Below are 21,516 nucleotides of genomic sequence, written 5' to 3'. Positions count from 1 at the left end.
AAATAGGGTCAGGTTATTAACTTTAAGACCCCAAACCTTTTCTCTTAAGTAAGACATTAAAATGAAGAAGATAAAAAAAGACCCAACACCCATTTATATCTGGAGAAGATATAAAATTGATCTGCATTGAATACCACTTGCATCAGCCACACTGAGTCACAGTCCTTAGAGATTTCAGTACAGAGTACCAGAAACAGTTGTTATTAGGAGTGCTATTATATAACAATTTGAAGCTTAGTGAAGCATAACATAAACCATAAATATATAACCTTTTTGAAGCAGACAGCAGCTACTTTATTTATTTATTTACTTATTTATTTATTTATTTTTGAGACAGAGTTTCACTCTTGTCTCCCAGGTGGGAGTGCAATAGTGCGAACTCGGTTCACTGCAACTTCCGCCTCCTGGGTTCAAGCGATTCTCCTCCCTCAGCCTCCTGAGTAGCTGGAATTACAGGCACCCGCCACCATGCCTGGCTCATTTTTGTATTTTTAGTAGAGACAAGGTTTCCCCATGTTGGTCAGGCTGGCCTTGAACTCCTGACCTCAGGTGATCCATTCGCCTCGGCCTCCCAAAGTACTGGGATTACAGGGTTGAGCCACCACGCCCGGCCACAGGTACATTTCTTGTAAGATGACTGAGGAAATGGTTACATTTCTTTTGTTGTTGTTGTTGTTGTTTTGTTGTTGAAACGGAGACTCACTCTGTCACCCAGGCTGGAGTGCAATGGTGCGATCTCGGCTTACTGCAACCTCTGGCACCCAGGTTCAAGCGATTCTCCTGCCTCAGCCTCCAGAGTAGCTGGGATTACAAGCGCCCGCCACTACTTGGCTAATTTTTGTAGTTTTTAGTAGAGATGGGGTTTTACATCATTTCTGAAACCTAGGAAATCTTTTGTGATTTATTTTAAATAAGTGTGTGTGTGTGTGTCTTGGGTCATAAAACATTACATGCCTCATTTTGCTAAAAATCTCCAAAAACATTCAAAAGTCACAAAAAAAAGCTGACTGATACAAATAAATAAATAAATGTGACTCACATTTTAGTGGTTTTGTTTCTTCATCCAGTAGTCATTGATACCATCATAGAAAATTCTTATTACAGGCTTGTCTTTGATAGTGATGTCAGTGACTGAGGCAGAGATCCTTCCCAGGTTCCCCAGTCATATTCCAAAGTCTACTGTGGGCTATGGAGCAAAACACAGTACTTTGATACCTCCAGCTGGTTAGGGCACGGCATGCTCTGGATTTTATTCTTTTCCTTTTTATTCCCATCTCTTCTGCCATGAATAAACCCTTCATTTGTCCACAGCCCCTTCAATTGGTTTGCAGCTCTCTACTGTTAGCTGGTAAATCTAAATTTGGAGAGGTTCATTGTCAACTGTTGCCCTCAAAGAAGTCTGTAGCCGTATGAAGTACATGTCTGACTTCTGGTTTATCTCTCTCTTTTTTTTTTAAAGAATAAAGAATGGCTGCTCCATAGGCAGAGCGGCCTTATTTGTTTCTTGGATGTCTACTGCCATGCATTTCTTTCTTTTCCTTTCCTTTCCCTTTCCCTTTCCTTTCCTTTCCTTTTTTTTTTTTTCTTGAGAAAAAGTCTTGCTCTATCACCCAGGCTGGAGGCTAGAGTGCAATGGCACTATCTCAGCTCACTGCAACCTCTGCCTCCCAGGTTCAAGCAATTTTCCTGACTCAACCTCCCTAGTAACTGGGATTACAGGCGCCTGCTACCATGCCCGACTAATATTTGTGTTTTCAGTAGAGGTGGGGTTTCACCATGATGGCTGGGCTGGTCTCGAACACCTGGTCTCAAGTGATCCACCAGCCTCGGCCTCCCAACGTATTGGCATTAGAGGCATGAGCCACCACACCCAGCCTACTGCCATACATTTCTATACTCTGATATATATGGGTTTCTTTTCTTGTGGTTTTTTTTTGTTTGTTTGTTTGTTTTTGAGACAGAGTCTTGCTCTGTCACCCAAGCTGGAGTGCAGTGGCATAATCTCAGCTCACTGCAGCCTCCGCCTCCCAGGGTCAAGTGATTCTCCTGTCTCTGTCTCCCAGGTAACTGGCACTACAGATGTGTGCTACCACACCTGGCTAATTTTGCATTTTTAGTAGAAACGGGTTTTACCATGTTGGCCAGGCTGGTCTCGAACTCCTGACCTCAGGTGATCCACTTGCCTCGGCCTCCCAAAGTGCTGGAATTACAGGTGTGAGCCACTATGCCCAGCTATAGTTTGCTTTTCTACATTTTCACCTAAAGCAGATTCTGAAAACATTTTATTTTTATTTTTTGTTTGTTTCTTTTTATTTGATCTTCTTTTTTTTTTTTAAACAGAGTCTCACTGTCACCCAGGCTGGAGTGCAGTGGCACGATCTCAGCTCTCCGCAGCCTTTGCCTCCTGGGTTCAAGTGATTCTCATGCCTAAGCCTGCTGAGTAGCTGGGACTATAGGTACATGCCACCATGCCCAGCTGATTTTTCATATTTTTTTTTTTCTTTAGTAGAGACAGGGTTTCACCATGTTGGCCAGGCTAGTCTCGAACTTCCAACCTCAGGTGATCCACCTGCCTCAGCCTTCCAAAGTGCTAGGATTACAGACATGAGCCACCATGTCCAGCCTCTAAAAATCTTTTAAATTTGAATGTATTCTTTTTGAATTACACTAGTTATACATGAATACATGCTTGTGAAAAATTCAAATAAAGCACAAGTATAAAGAGTAAATTTCTTTCCATTCTCCTCCGTATTACTCTTCTTAGAGGTTATTATGACAGTACTAATAGTTTATCATTTAGTATGCATCATTCTAGAACTTTTTCCAGAAGCAAAAAAATGTATATTTTACACTTCTGTTTTGTTATTGTTGCTGTTGAGACAGGGTCTTACCCTGTCACCCAGGCTGGAGTGCAGTGGTGTGATTGTAGCTCACTGCCTGCCACCTTGAGCTCCTGGGCTCAAGCAGTGATCCCACCTTAGCTGCCTGAATAGCTAGTAGTACAGTTGTGCACTGCCACACCCAGCTAAGTTTTTGTTTTTAGAGGTGGGATCTTGCTATGTTGCCCAGGCTGGTCTTGAACTTCTGGCCTCAAGTGATCCTCCTGCCTCTGCCTCCCAAAGTGCTGAGATTACATCATGCCTGGACCTAGGCTTCTATTTTTTATATTAATGTGGTCATTCTGTCTTGATGACTTTCTCATGTACGTAATGACTTAAAAATATATATAGTATTATCATCAGTCTGGATACAGCAGAATTTACTTAATAATTCTCCTGTTTTGGGCATTTAGATTGTTTCCAGTTGTAAACAGAACTCTACTTGTATCACGCATTTTTGTGCACCTGTGGTGGGACTATGTGAGACAGAATTTTGGAAGTGAAAATCAGGGTGGAAGATTGCTATATATTAGATTTTGAAAGATAATGCTGTATCATCCTTCACAAAAACTATCAGTTACATGTGCCCACCAGCAGTGTGTGAAAATATCCATTTCTTATCAACAATGGATTATACCCATCTTTTTATTTTTTGGCAGTTTTTTTGGCAAATCATATTACATTTTAGTATACATGTCCCTGATTACCATGAGGTAGACTGTCTCCAGTGATTTGAAATTATTTGATCATATGTTTCAGCCCTTTTGCTATTGCCGTCTTTTTTTGTGTTAATTGGTACTCTATGATGGAAAGAAGTCTTTTATTTAATTATGTGTTGATACTATTTTTCCCAGTCTTACGACTTATATTTAATTTTATTATATAGAATATTATAGGTTTGGTTTGTTTGTTTGTTTTCTGTTTTGAGAGAGTCTCACTCTGTCGCCCAGGCTGGAGTGCAGTGGCGTGATCTCAGCTCACTGCAGCCTCCGCCTCCCAGGTTCAAGCAATTCTTCTGCTTTAGCCTCCCATGCAGCTGAGATTACAGGTTCCTGCCACCATACCCAGCTAATTTTTTGTATTTTTATTTATTTTTATTTATTTATTTTTATTTTATTTTTTTTGAGATGGAGTCTCGCTGTGTCGCCCAGGCTGGAGTGCAGTGGCCGGATCTCAGCTCACTGCAAGCTCTGCCTCCCGGGTTTTTACGCCATTCTCCTGCCTCAGCCTCCCGAGTAGCCGGGACTACAGGCGCCCGCCACCTCGCCCGGCTAGTTTTTTGTATTTTTTTAGTAGAGACGGGGTTTCACCGTGTTAGCCAGGATGGTCTCGAACTCCTGACCTCGTGATCCGCCCGTCTCGGCCTCCCAAAGTGCTGGGATTACAGGCTTGAGCCACCGCACCCGGCCAATTTTTTGTATTTTTAGTAGAAACGGGGTTTCACCATGTTGGCCAGACTGGTCTTGCACTTCTGACCTCAGGTGATCCACACGTCTCGCCTCCCAAAGTGCTGGGATTACAGGTGTGAGTCACCATGCCCAGCCAGAATATTATGGCTTTAATACAGAAAAATCTATCAGTCATTCTTGTATTGACCCTCGTCTTGCTTATGTAGAACAATATTTTTTACCCTTTACTTCCTTATATTTTTGAGTATGGATTATGATTCTGTTAGTGTTATGTTCCCCAGGAGTGACAATAAGGAACACCAAATTTTTTTTTCTAGAGAAATCAGTGGGGTAAGCTGGGCGTGGTAGCTTATACCTGTAATCCCAGCAGTTTGGGTGGCCAAGGCAGGCAGATTGCTTGAGTCCAGGAGTTCAAGACCAGCATGGGCAACATGGTGAAATCCTGACTCTACACAAAAAAGAAAAATTAGCCAGGTGTGGTGGTGCATACCTGTAGTCCCAGCCACTCGGGAGGCTGAGGTAGGAGGATTGCTTGAGCCCGGAAGGTAGAGGTTGCAGTGAGCTGAGATCTCACCACTGTACTTCCAGCCTGGGCAACAGAGCAAGACCCCTGTCTAAAAAAAAAAAAAAAAAAGGAAAGAAATGAGGTAAGCCCATTACCACCTCTGTATGTAAAATTTATGGTGAAGAAAAACAATTAATGACCAAAAACACAGCACCACTTTTCTCATTCCCTTCATTTAAAACTTTTTTGTTGTTTCTGTATCTAAGTGATTTATCCCTCTCCCTGAATTTATACCAACTCCCTGGATGTTTCCTTTCACCTAGATATTGCTGAGGTAACTTTACTTTGTATTATTTGCTTCAAGGAAAAGAGAAAATACCTCATCAGTGTCCCAGATACTCCCGTATGTGTTGCACTAAAAAGATCTGGAACACCTGGCTTGTCTGATGGTGGTGGGTTATCAGAATTTATTAACATTAGTGTCATCCGGGTGCAGTGGCACAAGCCTGTAATCCCAGCACTTTGGGAGGCCGAGGTGGAAGGATCAGTTGAGCTCAGGAGTTCGAGACTAGCCTGGGCAATATAGCAAGAGGATCTCTAGAAAAAAATACGAAAATTAGCTAGGCGTGGTGGCACACACCAGTAGTACCAGCTATTTGGGAGGCTGAGGTGGCAGGATTGCTTGAGCCCAGGAGGGGAAGGCTGCAGTGAGCTGAGATCACACCACTACACTCTAGCCTGGGCTACAGAGTAAAACCCTGCCTCAAAAAAAAAATTAGTCTCACCAAAGGTGGTATACAACCTCCCACTGTTAAATTTGACTGACTTTAAAAATAAAATGAGATCTAGAATGCCTGATATACTGGGAAATTTGGGGTTCAAAAGCTTAGTCTAGGGCTGGGCGTGGTGGCTCACTCCTGTAATCCAAGTGCTTTGGGAGGCCGAGGTGGGCTGATCACCTGAGGTCAGGAGTTTCAAGACCAGCCTGACCAACATGGTGAAACCCCATCTCTACTGAAATTACAAAATTATCCTGGCATTGTGGCACATGCCTGTAATCCCAGCTACTTGGGAGGCTGAGGCAGGAGAATTGCTTGAACCAGGAGACGGAGGTTGCAGTGAGCCGAGATCACACCATTGCACTCCAGTCTGGGCAACAAGAGCGAAACTTCATCTCAAAAAAAAAAAAAAAAAAAGAAGCTTAGTCTGGGTGGGGTGCAGCTCTCACACCTATAATCCCGGCACTTTGGGAAGCTGAGGCAAGAGGATTGCTTGAGGCCAGGAGTTCAAGACTAGCCTGGACAGCATAGCAAGACCCATCTCTAGCAAAGAAACAAAAGCTAGCTGTAGATTCGCTCCAAGGGAAGTGTATTGTGACGGTTAGATGTTTGAGTAACTCAGAAACATTAGACCTTGGGATCCATTCAGCCTGAGATTGAGTCTCATCTCTTCCTTTACCTAGTGATGAGAACTTGGACAAGTAACCCCTCTGAGCCTCACTTTCCTCATTTAGACTGTGGATAATAATAGGATTGCTGGGGAGGTCCACTGATGAGAACACATTTTGCACAGTGTGTGCATATAGTGGCTCCTTGGAAAATGATCACTGTGATCTCTTTTGCATGGGGAAATGTATTATTTTCATGGGGAAGAAAAAAATTTTTTTTTCCTTTATATTGAGAGCTGATGGAACCAGATTTATGTCTTTTTAGACAGGGGCAAGTGTCCGAGTGGTGAATCAGCTGCTTACAGAGATGGATGGTCTGGAAGCACGCCAGCAGGTTTTTATTATGGCAGCCACTAACAGGCCAGGTAAGAAATAAAAATATTGTAACGCAGATGAATCTAAAAACTTACAGCATTTCCATAGAAGAGATTCAGATAATTAAAAATAAAAGTAAAAACTTGTAGCATTTATAAACAATATAATTCACACGCATCCTAGGAAAGGAAGATTAAATTTGGACAATCCCTTTCTGGTTCTGTGAAAGGAAACTTCGTAGTTGAAATAAAGGCTTAGAAAGCTTTTGCATAAGCTATAGTAAAAAGCATAGTATTACTGCTTGGATCCCATGAGATTGCTTTTCTGTGTTCGTGCTTAGAAAGCTCTTTTTTGGCTGAGAACAGTTGCAGCATACACTCTTTTCTTTTTTTTTTGGAGACGGAATCTCACCTTGTCACCCAGGCTGGCATGCGGTGGCATAACCTTGGCTCACTGCAACCTCTGCCTCCTGGGTTCAAGTGATTCTCCTGCCTCAGCCTCCTGAGTAGCTGGGATTACCGGTGCTGCCACCATGCCCAGCTATTTTTTGTATTTTTAGTAGAGATGGGGTTTCGCCATGTTGGCCAGGCTGGTCTTGAACTCCTGAACCTCAGGTGATCCGCCCAACTCAGCCTCCCGAAGTGCTGGGATTACAGACGTGAGCCATTGCACCCGACCGGCATACACTTTTGACCACAAAAGTATTTTAAGAATTTGTGTTTTATGGTTTCTCGCTAGCTTATAGGAAATAAAAACCATACTCTTCACTCTACTAGAAGTTAAAGATAGATTTTTAAGGTTTTATTCTGGAGCCATGCCCTCATATCTGCCCTTAATGATTACTGAAAATTGTTTTCAAGGTTAAGCATTCTTTGAGAGATTCAGAAAAGGGCTCAAGACTATAGAAGTGCAGAAGGTGGCTCAGAGTTACAACTCTAATCGCATGCTTGATCTTTCTGGTGATCAGTCCCCCTGCCTGAAGCTATCTGTGGGGCCACTATGTGTCACCATATTAGCTCAACAAAGATATTCCTGGCATTCAGGAAATTGCAAGGATTTTTGAAGGTCTATGCCAGGAACGGTGGGCAAAGACCAATTATGTTCTGTATTATACCATAGTAACCTTGGGACTATATTACTTCATCTTGCTGACCATCATTTTGGCACTTTTAAAATGAGGATGATAATACTTAATTGGCAGGATTGTCACAAAGGTTAAATGATGTTGGTAATGTATCTACCACAGTGGTAGTAAACAGCAGGTAGCTATTTAGTAAGTATTATCATGTTCATAAGCAGTTTGGTAATAGTAGTGGGAACAGTCATTAGGTCATAAAATCACAGAGTCATCCTAGAAGAAAGTCCCTCAGAGTTGAACAGAATCACATTTTCCCTTTCATAAGAAGATACAGATCTTTTCTCACATATTTCAAAAAGATGCTTGTCTTAGTCTGTTTTGTGTTGCTATAATAGAATACCTGAAACTGGGTAATTAGTGTTAAAAAGAAGAGATTCAGTTCTTCTAGTTCAGGAAGCTGGGAAGGTCAAGATTGAGTGGCCTGCATCTGTCAAGGGCCCTCTTGCTGCATCATCCCAAGGTGAAAGGGTGGAAGAGCACAAGAGCATGCATGAGAGAGCAAAAGGAAAGTGGCCTGGACAGGAAGAAACCATGGTCCCATGAATAAGGGTGGACAAATAAAGTTTAATTAATTTTACCCTATCTTTGGACATTTATCTCAACTGCCTGAGCTGAACAACTGACTGTTTTCCTCAGCCTACCAAAAAGCATTTTGTATAGCAAAAGATTGGTTTCATTAGAGGAAACCTGGAGAAGAGAGAAGCAGAGAGAGGGGGATCCTGGGGAGTAGGAAATGAGGGCCGTGTTTCTCTCAAAAAAGCCTCTTTGAAGAAATACAATTGATCTAGTTTTTTCTGGTGTGTGATCATCCTTTTTAAAGTGAGGAGCATAAATTAGTAAGGATGGGCTTAATATCTGTTGGTGGTGAGACAAGAAAATGCTAAAATTATTATCTGTTACTTTATTTAATTGTACTATCTGGTTTTAATTTATGGCTTGTCATGTATGCAGTGTATTAATAATATCATACAGAAACATAGTTAATAAATGATTAGACATTAAAAAAAGGAAGAAAGTGGCCAAGCTGGGCATGGTGGCTTATGCCTGTAATCCTAGCACTTTACAAGGTCGAGACAGGAGAATCGCTTGAGCTTGGGAGTTTAAGACCAGCCTGGGCAACATAGTGAGACCTTGTCTCTATTATTTAAAAAATAGAGAGAGTGGCTAAACATATCCTTTGATCAAGAGTCCACTCCTGCAATAACTTACCCACTCCCTTGGAACCAGCATTATTCATGAGTCAGAGCCCTCATGACCTCATCACTTTTTAAAGGCCCCACCTCTCAACACTGTTTTATTGGGGATTGAGTTTCCAGCACGTGAACTTTGGGGAATACGTTCAAACCACAGCATCAGTCTTTCGTTTCCTGTATAACATATTCTGTCGTTAACAGCCCTTACCATATTTTAAGTTTGTTTATTTTATTATTTATTTATTTATTTTGAGACAGAGTCTTGGTCTGCTGCCCAGACTGGAGTGCAGTGGCGTGATCTCAGCTCACTGCAACCTCTGCCTCCCAGGTTCAAAGGTTTCTTCTGCCTCAGCCTCCCAAGTAGCTGGGATTACAGGCACGTGCCTCCAGGCCCAGCTAATTTTTGTATTTTTAGTAGAGATAGGGTTTCACCGTGCTGACCAGGCTGGTCTCAAACTTCTGACCTCAGGTGATCTGCCTGCCTCGGCCTCCCAAAGTGCTGGGATTACAGGCATGAGCCACTGCGCCTGGCCTGTTTATTTTAAAACCTGTGTTAAGAATGGCAGATGAATCATAATGTGGTACCGGTGTTTTGTTTTTTTCCCTATGTATGTATATTGTCTTTCCCTAAAACTCTTCCATCCTTTTTTCCCCTTTAACAAATCTGTTGCATTAATGACCTACATTTAAAAATAAATGATCTGGCTGGACACGGTGGCTCATGCCTGTAATCCCAACACTTTGGGAGGCCGAGGCCGGCGGATCATAAGGTCAGGAGATTGAGACCATCAGCTAACACAGTGAAACCCCATCTCTACTAAAAATACAAAAAAATTAGCTGGGCATGGTGGCATGCGCCTGTAGTCCCAGCTACTTGGGAGGCTGAGGCTGAGGCAGGAGAATTGCTTGAACCCAGGACGTGAAGGTTGCCATGAGCCAAGATTGCACCACTGCACTCCAGCCTGGGCGGCAAAGCGAAACTGTCTCAAAAAATAATAATAGTAATAATAAATGTTCTAGATCTTCTTCACTTGTTTTCATGCTTATTTGGCAGTTCTGCTCCATTGTATACTATCATGTGACATTGTTTTGATTGCTTATAACTTCTTGTCTGCTTAGCTTTAAGAATTTCCTCCTTGGTCGGGTGCGGTGGCTCAAGCCTGTAATCCCAGCACTTTGGGAGGCCGAGACGGGCAGATCACGAGGTCAGGAGATCGAGACCATCCCGGCTAACACGGTGAAACCCCGTCTATACTAAAAAAATACAAAAAACTAGCCGGGCGTGGTGGCGGCACCTGTAGTCCCAGCTACTCAGGAGGCTGAGGCAGGAGAATGGCGGGAACCCAGGAGGCGGAGCTTGCAGTGAGCTGAGATCCGGCCACTGCACTCCAGCCTGGGTGACAGAGCGAGACTCCGTCTCAAAAAAAAAAAAAAAAAAAAAAAAAAAAAAAATCCCTCCTTGTTTGATGTTCTGGTTAGACATTGCTGCATAACAAACTACTGTAAAGCTTAGTGCTTTAAAACCACCATTTGTGGCTGGGTGCAGTGACTCACACCTGTAATCCCAGCACTGTGGGAAGCCAAGGATCACTTGAGGTAAAGAGTTCAAGACCAGCCTACTCAACATGGTGAAACTCCATCCCTACTAAAAATATAAAAATTAATTGGGTGTGGTGGTGGGCACCTGCAATCCCAGCTACTCAGGAGGCTGAGGCAGGAGAATCACGTGAACCCAGGAGGCGGAGGTTGCAGTGATCCCAGATCGCACCACTGCATTCCAGCCTGGGCAACAGATTGAGACTCCATCTTAAAAAAAAAAAAAAAAAATCACCATTTTTGCTTGGCTCACAATTTTTAGGTCAGGAATTTGGGATGGGCTTGTCTGGGTGGTTCATCTTGGATCCACATGCTATCAGCTGGAGTGGCTGGACCAGAGAATCCATTTCCACAGTGGCCTCTTTACTCACAATGTCTTCACAATCCTTGGTCTCTCTCCCAACCGAGCCCCCAAATAATTATCTTTTTGGGGTTTGTTTGTTTTGAGGTGGAGTCTCACTCTGTCGCCCAGACTGGAGTGCAGTGGTGTGATCTCGGCTCACTGCAACCTCTGCCTCCTAGGCTTAAGTGATTCTCCTGCCTCAGCCTCCCAAGTAGCTGGGATTACAGGCATGCACACCACGCCCAGCTGATTTTGTATTTTTTAGTAGAGATGGGGTTTCGCCGTGTTGGTCAGGCTGGTCTTGAACTCCTGACCTCAGGTGATCCGCCTGCCTCAGCCTCCCAAAGTGCTGGAATTACAGATGTAAGCCACCGTACCTGGCCCCAGTTATCATCTTTTAATGCCTCTTCATGTGGCTTGGGCTTCCAGTAGCGTGCTTCTCTCAGGGTGTTTGCACTACTTACATGGTAGGCAGATTCTAAGCGTTGAAAATGGAAGCTGCCATTCTTCTTAAAGGCAAAGTCCAGACTAGGTAAACTCTATTGTTCAGGGTACTGACATAAAGGCCCAGCTTCTAAAAGGAGAGAAAATGGAAGTGTAAATATATTTGCAGTAGGCTAGGTGCGGTGGCTCACACCTGTGATCCCAGCACTTTGAGACGCTGAGGCAGGAGGATCACCTGAGGTCAGGAGTTCGAAACCAGCCTGGCCAACATGACAAAACCCTGTCTCTATTAAAAGTACAAAAATTAGCCGGGCGTGATGGCGGGCACCTGTAATCCCAGCTACCCAGGAGGCTGAGGCAGGAGAATAGCTTGAACCTGGGAGGCGGAGGTTGCAGTGAGCCGAGATTGTGCCACTGCACTCCAGCCTGGGCGACAAGAGCGAGAGTCCGTCTCAAAAATAAATAAATAAATAAATAAATAAATAAATAAATAAAATTAAATTAATATTTTATATATATATATTTGTGGTCAGCTTTAATCCTTAGTACCTATATTTCTCTTTTTAACACATTCTACCTTTATTGTGCAAGTTGTTTAGTCATCTTAAGGTTTGGTGTTGTGGATCAGTCATATTAATACAATTTTCTTCAATCTGTAAGGAGATTTGCTCTTTCATTCATCAAATAATTACTGAGTTTTTACTGTATACTTCATCCTGCTTAGCTTTGGGAATTCGAAGATGAAAAATCACAAAATTCCTTGCCGGCATATATTCTGCTTTGGAGCTGGGGAACAGGGTGGGGTGGGGTGGGAGTAATAAATAAATAAAATGAGGCTGGGCGCGGTGGCTCACGCCTGTAATCCCAGCGCTTTGGGAGGCCGAGGAGGATGGATCACCTGGGGTCAGGAGTTCAAGACCAGCCTGACCAACATCGTGAAACACTGTCTCTACTACAAATACAAAAATTAGCTGGGTGTGGTGGTGGGCACCAGTAATCCCAGCTACTTGGGAAGCTGAGGCAGGAGAATCTCTTGAAAATCCACGAGGTGGAGATTGCAGTGAGCTGAGATTGTGCCTTTGCACTCCAGCCTGGGCGACAGAGCGAGCCTCTGTCTCAAAAAAAAAGAAAAGAGAAACAGCGTGAGAGGATAGAGAGTGACTAGTGGTTAGGGAGGGGAGGCTGATTTAGGTGCTGTTGCCTGGGAAGACTTCTTCAGAAAATGGCATGTGTACATGAACCCAAAGGATGCGAACCAAGCCATGCAGAAATCTGGGAGATGAGAGTATTCCAGATAGAGAACAAATGATATACAGGCCCTGAGAGGAAAACAAGCTTGGCGTGTTGGAAAACCAGCAAGACGACCTGTGTGCCTAAAGCGAAATGAGTAAGGGGGACAGTGATAGAGAGGTGCAAGGGGCCTTTTAAGCCACAGTAAGGGGTGTGGATTTTATTCTGATGTGATGGGGAGCTATTGGAGGGTAATGAGCAGTTTTCCTAACAGTTTGGTAGCTTTTAATACCCTTGACTTCCTTGTAATCTTTCTGATGTATTTTACTTTATACATTGAAAAACGTTTAAGAAGCAATCCATAAACTTTCTGTATTCCAAAAAAGTCCTTGACACAAAAGATACTCTGAACTAGAAGATCTACGGTCAGTCCATGGAGAATTTGTGTGAGCTTAATGGGAGAAGTAAGAAGTGGTAAAATTTGAGACATATTTTGAAAGTAAAACCAATAGGATTTTCTGGAATTAGATGTGAGATAAGAGAAAGAAAATAAATAAGGGCTATTCTTATTCTTATTGTTAGATTGTTTTATCTATACTGGGTAAAAGGTTTTGCCACTTCTGAGATAGGGGACACTTAGATAAAAGTTAGTCTATTTTCAGTTCTAAAATGTCTGTTCAAGGAGATGAAAATAAGTTTATTTCATTTTCTTTACAAGTCCCTATTATTTTAAAACAATCACCAGTAATAACAACTAGGTTTTGGAGCACCTACTACGTGTCAGGCCCTCTGTTGGATGCTTTACCATGTTAAACCTCACAACAGCCCTAAACTTGTGCAAAAGTTGAACCTTGGTGAGTGATATGGTTTGGCTCTGTGTCCCCACCCAAATCTCATCTTCAGTTGTAATTTTCACATGTAGAGGGAGGGACCCCAGTTTCAAATCAAATGTCAGGAAAAGCTTATAACAAAAACTGTAGTTTTCTGTCCCATCCCTTCTAATCCCCTGAGAGGCAACCACTTGAGCTGTTTTTTTTCATATTTTCAAATATGCTCATATAGCTATTTCTTATCAATTTTAAACACTGCCCATTAACCTCATTTTAAGGTAGATGAAGATTTAGTTATCTTACATTCACCCTTTCTCCATACCCTCCACTCCCACCATCACTGCCACATCATCTGTCCTCTCCCCTATCCTCCCAGTATTGTAATATAGTTTGATCACAACTCTTGGTTAAGTCACTAGTGTTTACATTACTATGGCTGTGTCAATATTTCTCTCTGCTGAGCCAAGCATGACACTGATTAGGTTTCCTTTCTCATATAACTCTTGTTCTTGGATTCAGTGGCCCTCGTTCTTTTCTTTTGCTTTGTTTCCTGTTCATCACATATTTTATACAGCTGTCGATGTTATTTATTCAAATGATGTACCAGTTCCATTTGTTTGTTTGTTTGTTTGTTTGTTTGTTTGTTTCTGGAGCCCTCCCTCTAGAGCTTTCCACCTTCCTGCTTTAATCTGGACTGATTGCTTTATGCCTGTGGTCTAAACAGCTGTTATTTCAGTACTTCCTTGACTGTTTTCCTTTATTTGCCCTTTGTTTCTGATCTCATGGGTTTTTTGTGTGTAGTTTTTTTACCTTGCTCACACCCTCATTTTGCTGGCGCTTATCTTTCAGTGGCTTTTCTAAGAAAGATTATGTAGGAAGTAGATTTTTTTTGACTGCTTGTATATTTGATTTGTTTTTCCAAATGTGAGACCATCCCCTATAGTTCTTTTATATTTGAAAATATCTTTATTTCACCCTAATTTTGATTGGTAACCTAGCTGGGATATAATTTTGAGTTTAAAATTATTTTTCTTCATAATTTATAGACATTGCTTTTTTTCTTTTAAAGGTTCCATGTCATTCTCATTCTCTCTATGTGACTTTTTGTTTGTTTGTTTAATTTGTGTACTTAGCACTTGGATGTTAAACCCTCCTGGACTGATATCCTAAATGTCTTCTTTTTTCTTATTTTTCATCTTCTTGCCTTTAACTTTTTTCTCAATTATTGAAGTATTAATGCTTAGAAAGTAAATGAAAATACTGTCCTCTCACCATTCCACCTTTGGTTATTCCGAAGAACTGGGACAGACCTCTTCTTTTATTTAATTTATTTATTTGTATTTTTGAGACAGGGTGTCACTCTGCAGCCTAGGCTAGAGTACAGTAGTGCAGTCACAGCTCACTGCAGCCTCGACCTCCTAGGCTCAGGAGATCATCCCACCTCAGCTGGGACTACAGGCACATACCACCACACCCAGCTAATTAAAAAAAAAAAAAAAAAAAAAAGTCTTTTTTGTAGAGATGACGTCTCACTATGTCGCCCAGGCTGGTCTTAAACTCCTGGCTCAAGCGATCCTCCTGCCTCAGCCTCCCAAATGTGCTGGGATTACAGGCGTGAACCACTGCGCACAGCCCTAGCCCTCTTCTAATGTGTGCTGTATCAAAGTCCACATTCTCTTCTGGAAATAAGCGACTGCCTTGTGCTTAACCAGAGGAAATGCAGTTCCTTGTACCCTAGCCTTAGTCTCTCCTACGCACATCTTTGCATTCCCTTCTTCACATACCAACTCCTGTAAAGGATGTTCTCAGTTAGGAAACTGCCTGTTCCCCCTTAATCTATTATCTAGCTGTTTAAAAAAGATACTCCTGCACAATTATGAAACCCAAGTATCTTAGTACTTTCTCCTCTACTCAATAATTATCTATTTTCTACCAGTAGCAGTATACAATCCAGAAAGAATTTCTGCCTTCTATGCATGGCTTAGTTGAAAAATAAATAAGGGCTGAGTGTGTTAACTCACATCTGTAATCCCAGCACTTTGGGAGGCTGAGGCAAGAGGATCTCTTGATGTTAGGAGTTCAAGATTAGCCTGGGCAACAAAGCAAGACCCCATCTCTACAAAATAAAATAAAAAATTAGGCCAAGTGCAGTGGCTCACGCCTGTAATCCCAACACTTTGGCAGGCCAAGGCAGGCAGATCATGAGGTCAGGAGTTCGAGACCAGCCTGGCCAACACTGTGAAACCCCGTCTCTACTAAAAATAAAAATTAGCCGGGCATGGTAGCAGCACGTGCCCGTAGTCCCAGCTACTCAGGAGACTGAGGCAGAAGAATCGCAGGGGTTGCAGTGAGCCGAGATCACGCCACTGCACTCCAGCCTGAGCAACAGAGCAAGACTCCATCTCAAAAAAAATAAAAATAAAAATTAGCCATATGCACTGGTGTGTACCTGTAATCCCAGCTACTTGAGAAGCTGAGGCAGGAGGATCACTTGAAACCAGAAGTTTGAGGCCGCAGTGAGCTGTGATTGCACCACTGCACTCCAGCCTAGATGACAGAGCAAGACCCTGTCTCAAAAAAAAAAAGAAAAGAAGAAATAAGTAAATTATGATTATGATGTGCAACCTTCTGCAGGGCAGGGATTTATTCTGTACTTTTATATGTGAGAGGTAGGTTCTAGTTAGAGTCTCTGTCCATTCTAAGCCCTTAATAATTATCAGATGAAGGCTGGGTGCGGTGGCTCACGCCTGTAATCCCAACACTTTGGGAGGCTGAGGCGGGCAGATCACAAGGTCAAGAGATCGAGACCATCCTGGCCAACGTGGTGAAACCCGTCTCTACTAAAAATACAAAAATTAGCTGGATATGGTGACACGCGCCTGTAGTCCCAGCTACTCGGGAGACTGAGCCAGGAGAATAGCTTGAACTTGGGAGGTAGAGGTTTCAGTGAGCCAAGATCGCACCACTGCACTCCAGCCTTGCAACAGAGCAAGACTCTGTCTCAAAAAATAATAATAATCAGATGAAAGAGTGGATAGCTCACAGAGAAGGTATTTATTTCATTGTACGAAGATATTTACCACTGAAGTTCCAAGCTAAATGGAGTGTTTCCTTACACATCTAGTCTGGATGCTTTGGGTCATTGTTGAATGCATTTGAAGGTAATTGAACAATGACTTGGTGCCATGGTCAACCCTGTATGTTTTGTCCTTTGGCACAGTACTTCCCTTTTAAAATTAGGTTATGCCCAGCCAGAACTTCGGCTGAGATAGCTGCCATGGTATGTAGTAGAGCTCAATAATTATTTGTTTACAGCTAGGTGCAATGGCTCATGCCTGTAATCCCAGTACTTTGGGAGGCCGAGGTGAGCAGATCACTTGAGGCCAGGAGTTCAAGACCAACCTTAGCTAACATGGGAAAATCTCGTCTGTACTAAAAATACAAAAATAAATAAATAAATAAATTAGCTGGTATGGTGGCACACACCTCTAATCCCAGCTACTTGGGAGGCTGAGGCACAAGAATTGGTTGAACTTGGGAAGAGAAGGTTGTAGTGAGCTGAGATTGTGCCACTGCACTCCAGCCTGGGCAACAGAACAAGACTGTGTCTCAAAGCAAACAAACAAAAAACATCATTCTTCTTATTTGTTTAATGAATCATGAGTAGAAACCTATTTCATGAAGGTTGTCTGATCTTGTAATTATTTTCAGCGTATATATTTATAGTGTTGCTAGTCTGAGGATTCATTTCTTTAAAAAGCTTTACTGAGATATAAGTGACATATCATAAAATTTACCCATTTTAAGTATATCATTCAATGGTTTTGGTATATTTACATACCTTTACAGCCATCCCAACAATCTAATCTTAGAATATTTGCATCACCTGGGCCGGGTGTGGCTCATGCCTATAATCCCAGCACTTTGGGAGGCTGAGGTGAGTGGATCACTTGAGGCCAGTTTGAGACCAGCCTGACCAACACAGTGAAGCCTCGTCTCTACCAAAAACATATAAAATTTAGCCAGGCATGGTAGTACGCACCTATAGTCCCAGTTACTTAGGAGGCTGAGGCAGGAGAATCGCTTGAAGCCAGAAGGCAGAGGTTGCAGTGGGCGGAGATTGCACCACTACACTCCAGCTGGGGCAACAGAGTGAGACCCTATCTCAAAAAAAAAAAAAATGTTCGTCACCTTTAAAAAATCTCATGCCTGTTAGCATTCCCTTTAACTTTTCTCATCTCCAGCCTTAGACAACCACTAATCTACTTTGGTTTTTTTTTTTTTTTTTTTTTTTTTGGAGAGACAGGGTCTCATTATGTTAGCCAGATTGGTCTCGAACTCCTGGCCTGCAGCATGCCCCCTGCCTTGGACTCTCAAAGTACTGAGATTTTAGGCCTGAGCCACTACTGGCCATCATGAATTTTCTGTCTATATAAATTTGTCTATTCTGGATATTTTATGTAAATAGCATTATACAATATGAGGGCTCTTGAGTCTGGCTTCTTTAGCATAATGTTTTCAAGATTCATATAGAATGTATCAGTACTTCATTCCTTTTTATTATGAAATAATATTCCATTGTATGGATATACCACATTTTGTTTATTCACCATTTGGACATCTGGGCTGTTTCTGCTTTTTGGCTCTTATGAATAATGTTGCTATGAGCATTCATGTATACATTTTTGTATGGACATATGTTTTAATTTCTCTTGAGTTTATACCTAGGAGTGGAATTGCTGGATCATGTGGTAACTCCATGTTTAACATTTTGAGAAACTGCTAAACTCTTTTCCAAAGTGGCTACTTCATTTTTATATTCCCACATTCTGACATTATATTATATTCCCACATTCTGACAGAATTCCCACAGTAATTCTGACATTAAAAGATATGAGAATTCTAATTTATTCACATTCTTACTAATACCTGTTGTTGTCTTTATTATAGCTATTCTAGTGGATGTGAGGTGGTATTTCATTCTGATTTGATTTGCATTTCCCTGATAACTGATAGTGTTGAGCATCTTTTATTGTGCTTGTTGGTCATTTGTGTGTCTTCCTTGGAGAGATGTCTGTTTGAATCATTTTTCAGTTAGGTTATTTGCCTTGTCATTGAGTAGCTTCTTTGTTCTAGGTACAAATCTAAAATCAGATATGTGATTTACATATATTTTCACTCAATCTGTGGATTGTCTTTTCACTTTTTTGATGTCATTTGAAACACAAGTTTTTAATTTTGATAAATTCCAATTTATATGTTTTTTCTTTTACCGCCTGCAATTTTGATGGTGTATCAATGGTATAAACATCACTGCCTAACTGAAGGTCACTAAAATTAACTCCCACATTTTCTTCTCATAAAATTTTAGCTGTTACATTTAGGTCTTTGATCCATTTTGAGTTAATTTGTGTGCGTATTGTGAGGGAAGTGTGCAAATTGATTCTTTTGGGTGTCAATATCCCTTTCAGGCCCAGTGCAGTGACTTATGCCTATAATCCCAGCACTTTGGGAGGCCAACGCCAGAGGATTATTTGAGCTTAGGAGTTCAGGACCAGCCTGGGCAACATAGTGAGACCTCACCTCTACAAAAAATACACAAAAACAAAACAAAATTAAATGGGCATGGTAGTGCATGCCTGTAGTGTTAGCTACTTGGGAGGCTGAGGCGGGAAGATTGCTTGAGCCCCAGAGATCAAGGCTGCAGTGAGCTATGATATACCACTGCACTCCAGCCTGGGCTACAGAGTAAGACCCTGTCTCCAAAAACAGAAACAAACAAACAAACAAAAAACCACTTGTCCTAGCACCTTTGTGGCAAAGATTAATTACTCCCTCATTGAATTGTCTTGTTACCTTTGTTAAAAATTGAGGGTCCATTTGTAACAAAATTAATATTTTCCTAAAGTTAAAAGTTGCTACTGTTACCTCTCAATTTTAACTTTTTTTCTTTTTTAATTAATGTTTTTTTACCCATGGCAAGCTGTGATAGCTTTTTTGAGGGGAGGGAGGAGCTTGATATAGAACAGTAGGTGCTGCTTATCAACAGATGAAAGGAGGGTTCTTTTTCAGGCAGCCATTTCATTTGTGAGTGAATGGACTTTCTCTTTAAAGTGTTGGGATTGTTAGTGCCATTTTTATTGTAAATATCAGAATTGTTATTTTTAGTCTTCTACCTAAGAATTCTGTCTCTTAGGCTTTCTCTTCCCAGTTTTCCCAAAGTTGGGAAAAGCTGGGTTGAGAGGGCAAAAGGAAAAAGAAAAAAAAAAATTCTGTCTCTGACACAATTAAATAGGGAACCAGTTGGGAAGCTGTGAGAATAATGCAGGTGCAAGATGGTGGTGGTTTGAGCTGGGTGATAGCTGTGGTTGTAGAAAGAATCTGAATATATTGTGTCATAGGGTTGACCTGATTTGCTAATGGAGTAGTTAAGGATGTGGGAAAGTGGAATCAAGCATGGCTCCAAGGTCTGGGCTTGAAAAACTGGGAGAATGAGTTCACATTAACTAAGATGGGAAAGACAATGGTAGGGGCCTGTTTAGGGAAGAGATTAGCATCTCATTTCTAATGTTGTAATACATAGCATCTTGCAACAGCCTTTGGTGAAGTGTAGTTTAAGTCCTTTAATACTAAGATGTATATAAAGTGTCCAGAATGTCTTTTACTGTAAATAACTTATTAAAATAATAAACTACATAATATTAAGTGTGATATTTGTCAGAGATGTTAAGTGATTATAGGACTCCCAAACTAAGAATGCTTTATTATCATCAGTATACCCCTTTACCTTGGGGCATATAGAACTGGCTTTAAGATTTGTTTTTGTGGTGGGGAGTTTTTTGTGGGGTTTTTTTTTTTTTTTTTTAGATGGAGCCTCGCTCTGTTGCCCAGGCTAGAGTGCAGTAGCATGATCTGGGCTCACCGCAACCTTGCTTCCCAGGTTCAAGCGATTCTCCCGCCTCAGCTTCCCGAGTAGCTGGGATTGCAGGCACGCGCAACACCATGCTCAGCTAGGTTTTTAATTTTTAATAGAGACAGGGTTTCACCATGTTGGCCAGGCTAGTCTTGAATTCCTGACCTCAAGCGATCCACCTGCCTCAGCCTCCCAAAGTGCTAGGATTACAGGCGTGAGCCACCATTCCTGGCGTGTATTTATATGTTTAAATTAAAAGATGTTTTGACAGCATGGTAATTGGCATAGAACTGAGACAGATAGATCAAAGGAACAGAAAAAAAATCCAGAAACATTGCTATGCATACCTAGATAGTTGATGTTTTCAAAAAGCACAAAGGCAATGCAGTGGAGAATGTATAGTCTTTTCAACAATGGTACTGGAGCAGTTGAATATCCTCCATACGCAAAAAGAAAAATTGAACCTTAATACCTTTTACCACATACAAAAAATAACTAAAAATGGATCAAAGACCATTGAAAATAACATTATAAAACTCTTGGAAGAAAACATTGGAGAAATTTGATTTAAGCAAAGATTTCCTATATGACATTAAAAGCACAAACCATAAAAGAGCAAATAGATAAACTGAACTGCTCTTCAAAAACTGCCAATAAACCAGGTACAGTGGTACACACCTGTAAACCCAGCTACTCAGGATACTGAGGTGGGAGGATCCCTTGAGCTCAGCAGTTCAAGGCCAGCCTGGGCAGCGTACTGAGACCCAGTCTCTTAAAAAAATGCAAATAAGAGAATATAAAGATAAACCAAAGACTAGGAGAAAATATTTGCAAAGCATATATCTGATAAAGGATTAAAAACTACACCATTTTAGGCTGGGAGTGGTGGCTCACGCCTGTAATCCCAGCACTTTGGGAGGCCGAGGCAGGCGGATCATAAGGTCAGGAGATCTAGACCAACCTGGCTAACACGGTAAAACCCAGTCTCTACTAAAAATACAAAAAAAAGTTAGCCAGGTGTGGTGGTGGACACCTGTAGTGCCAGCTACTCGGGAGGCTGAGGCAGGAGAATGGCGAGAACCTGGGAAGCGGAGCTTGCCATAAGCCAAGATCGCACCACTGCACTCCAGCCTGGGAGGCAGAGCGAGACTCCATCTAAAAATAAAAATAAAAAATAAAAAACCTATACCATTTTGGGCCAGACTCAGTGGCTCACGCCTGTAATCCCAGCACTTTGGGAGGCCAAGGCATGCAGATCACGAGGTCAGGAAATC

The 21,516-nt window shown here is 41.8% G+C and overlaps 1 protein-coding gene across 4 annotated transcripts in view; it reads left to right on the top strand.

Moving 5' to 3' along the window:
- LOC105478279 (nuclear VCP like) overlaps positions 1 to 21,516 on the top strand; it is a 106,435-nt gene that overhangs the window by 57,927 nt on the left and 26,992 nt on the right. For 2 of the 4 annotated variants that reach the window (XM_071081150.1, XM_011735415.2), the window contains one exon: positions 6,506 to 6,605. The exons of 1 other annotated variant lie outside the window; for it this stretch is intronic. In XM_071081150.1, coding sequence (XP_070937251.1) covers positions 6,506 to 6,605 — 100 coding nt within the window. Of the gene's footprint in view, positions 1 to 6,489; positions 6,606 to 21,516 lie in introns of all 4 variants that reach the window. One more of the 4 variants, XR_011614672.1, reaches the window with a different exon arrangement.

This window comes from Macaca nemestrina, chromosome 1 (genome assembly GCF_043159975.1).
Source record: "Macaca nemestrina isolate mMacNem1 chromosome 1, mMacNem.hap1, whole genome shotgun sequence".
Classification (NCBI taxonomy): Eukaryota; Metazoa; Chordata; class Mammalia; order Primates; family Cercopithecidae; genus Macaca; species Macaca nemestrina.
The sequence above is the reverse complement of the archived record's forward strand: the minus strand, read 5'-3'. Positions and strand labels throughout refer to the sequence as shown.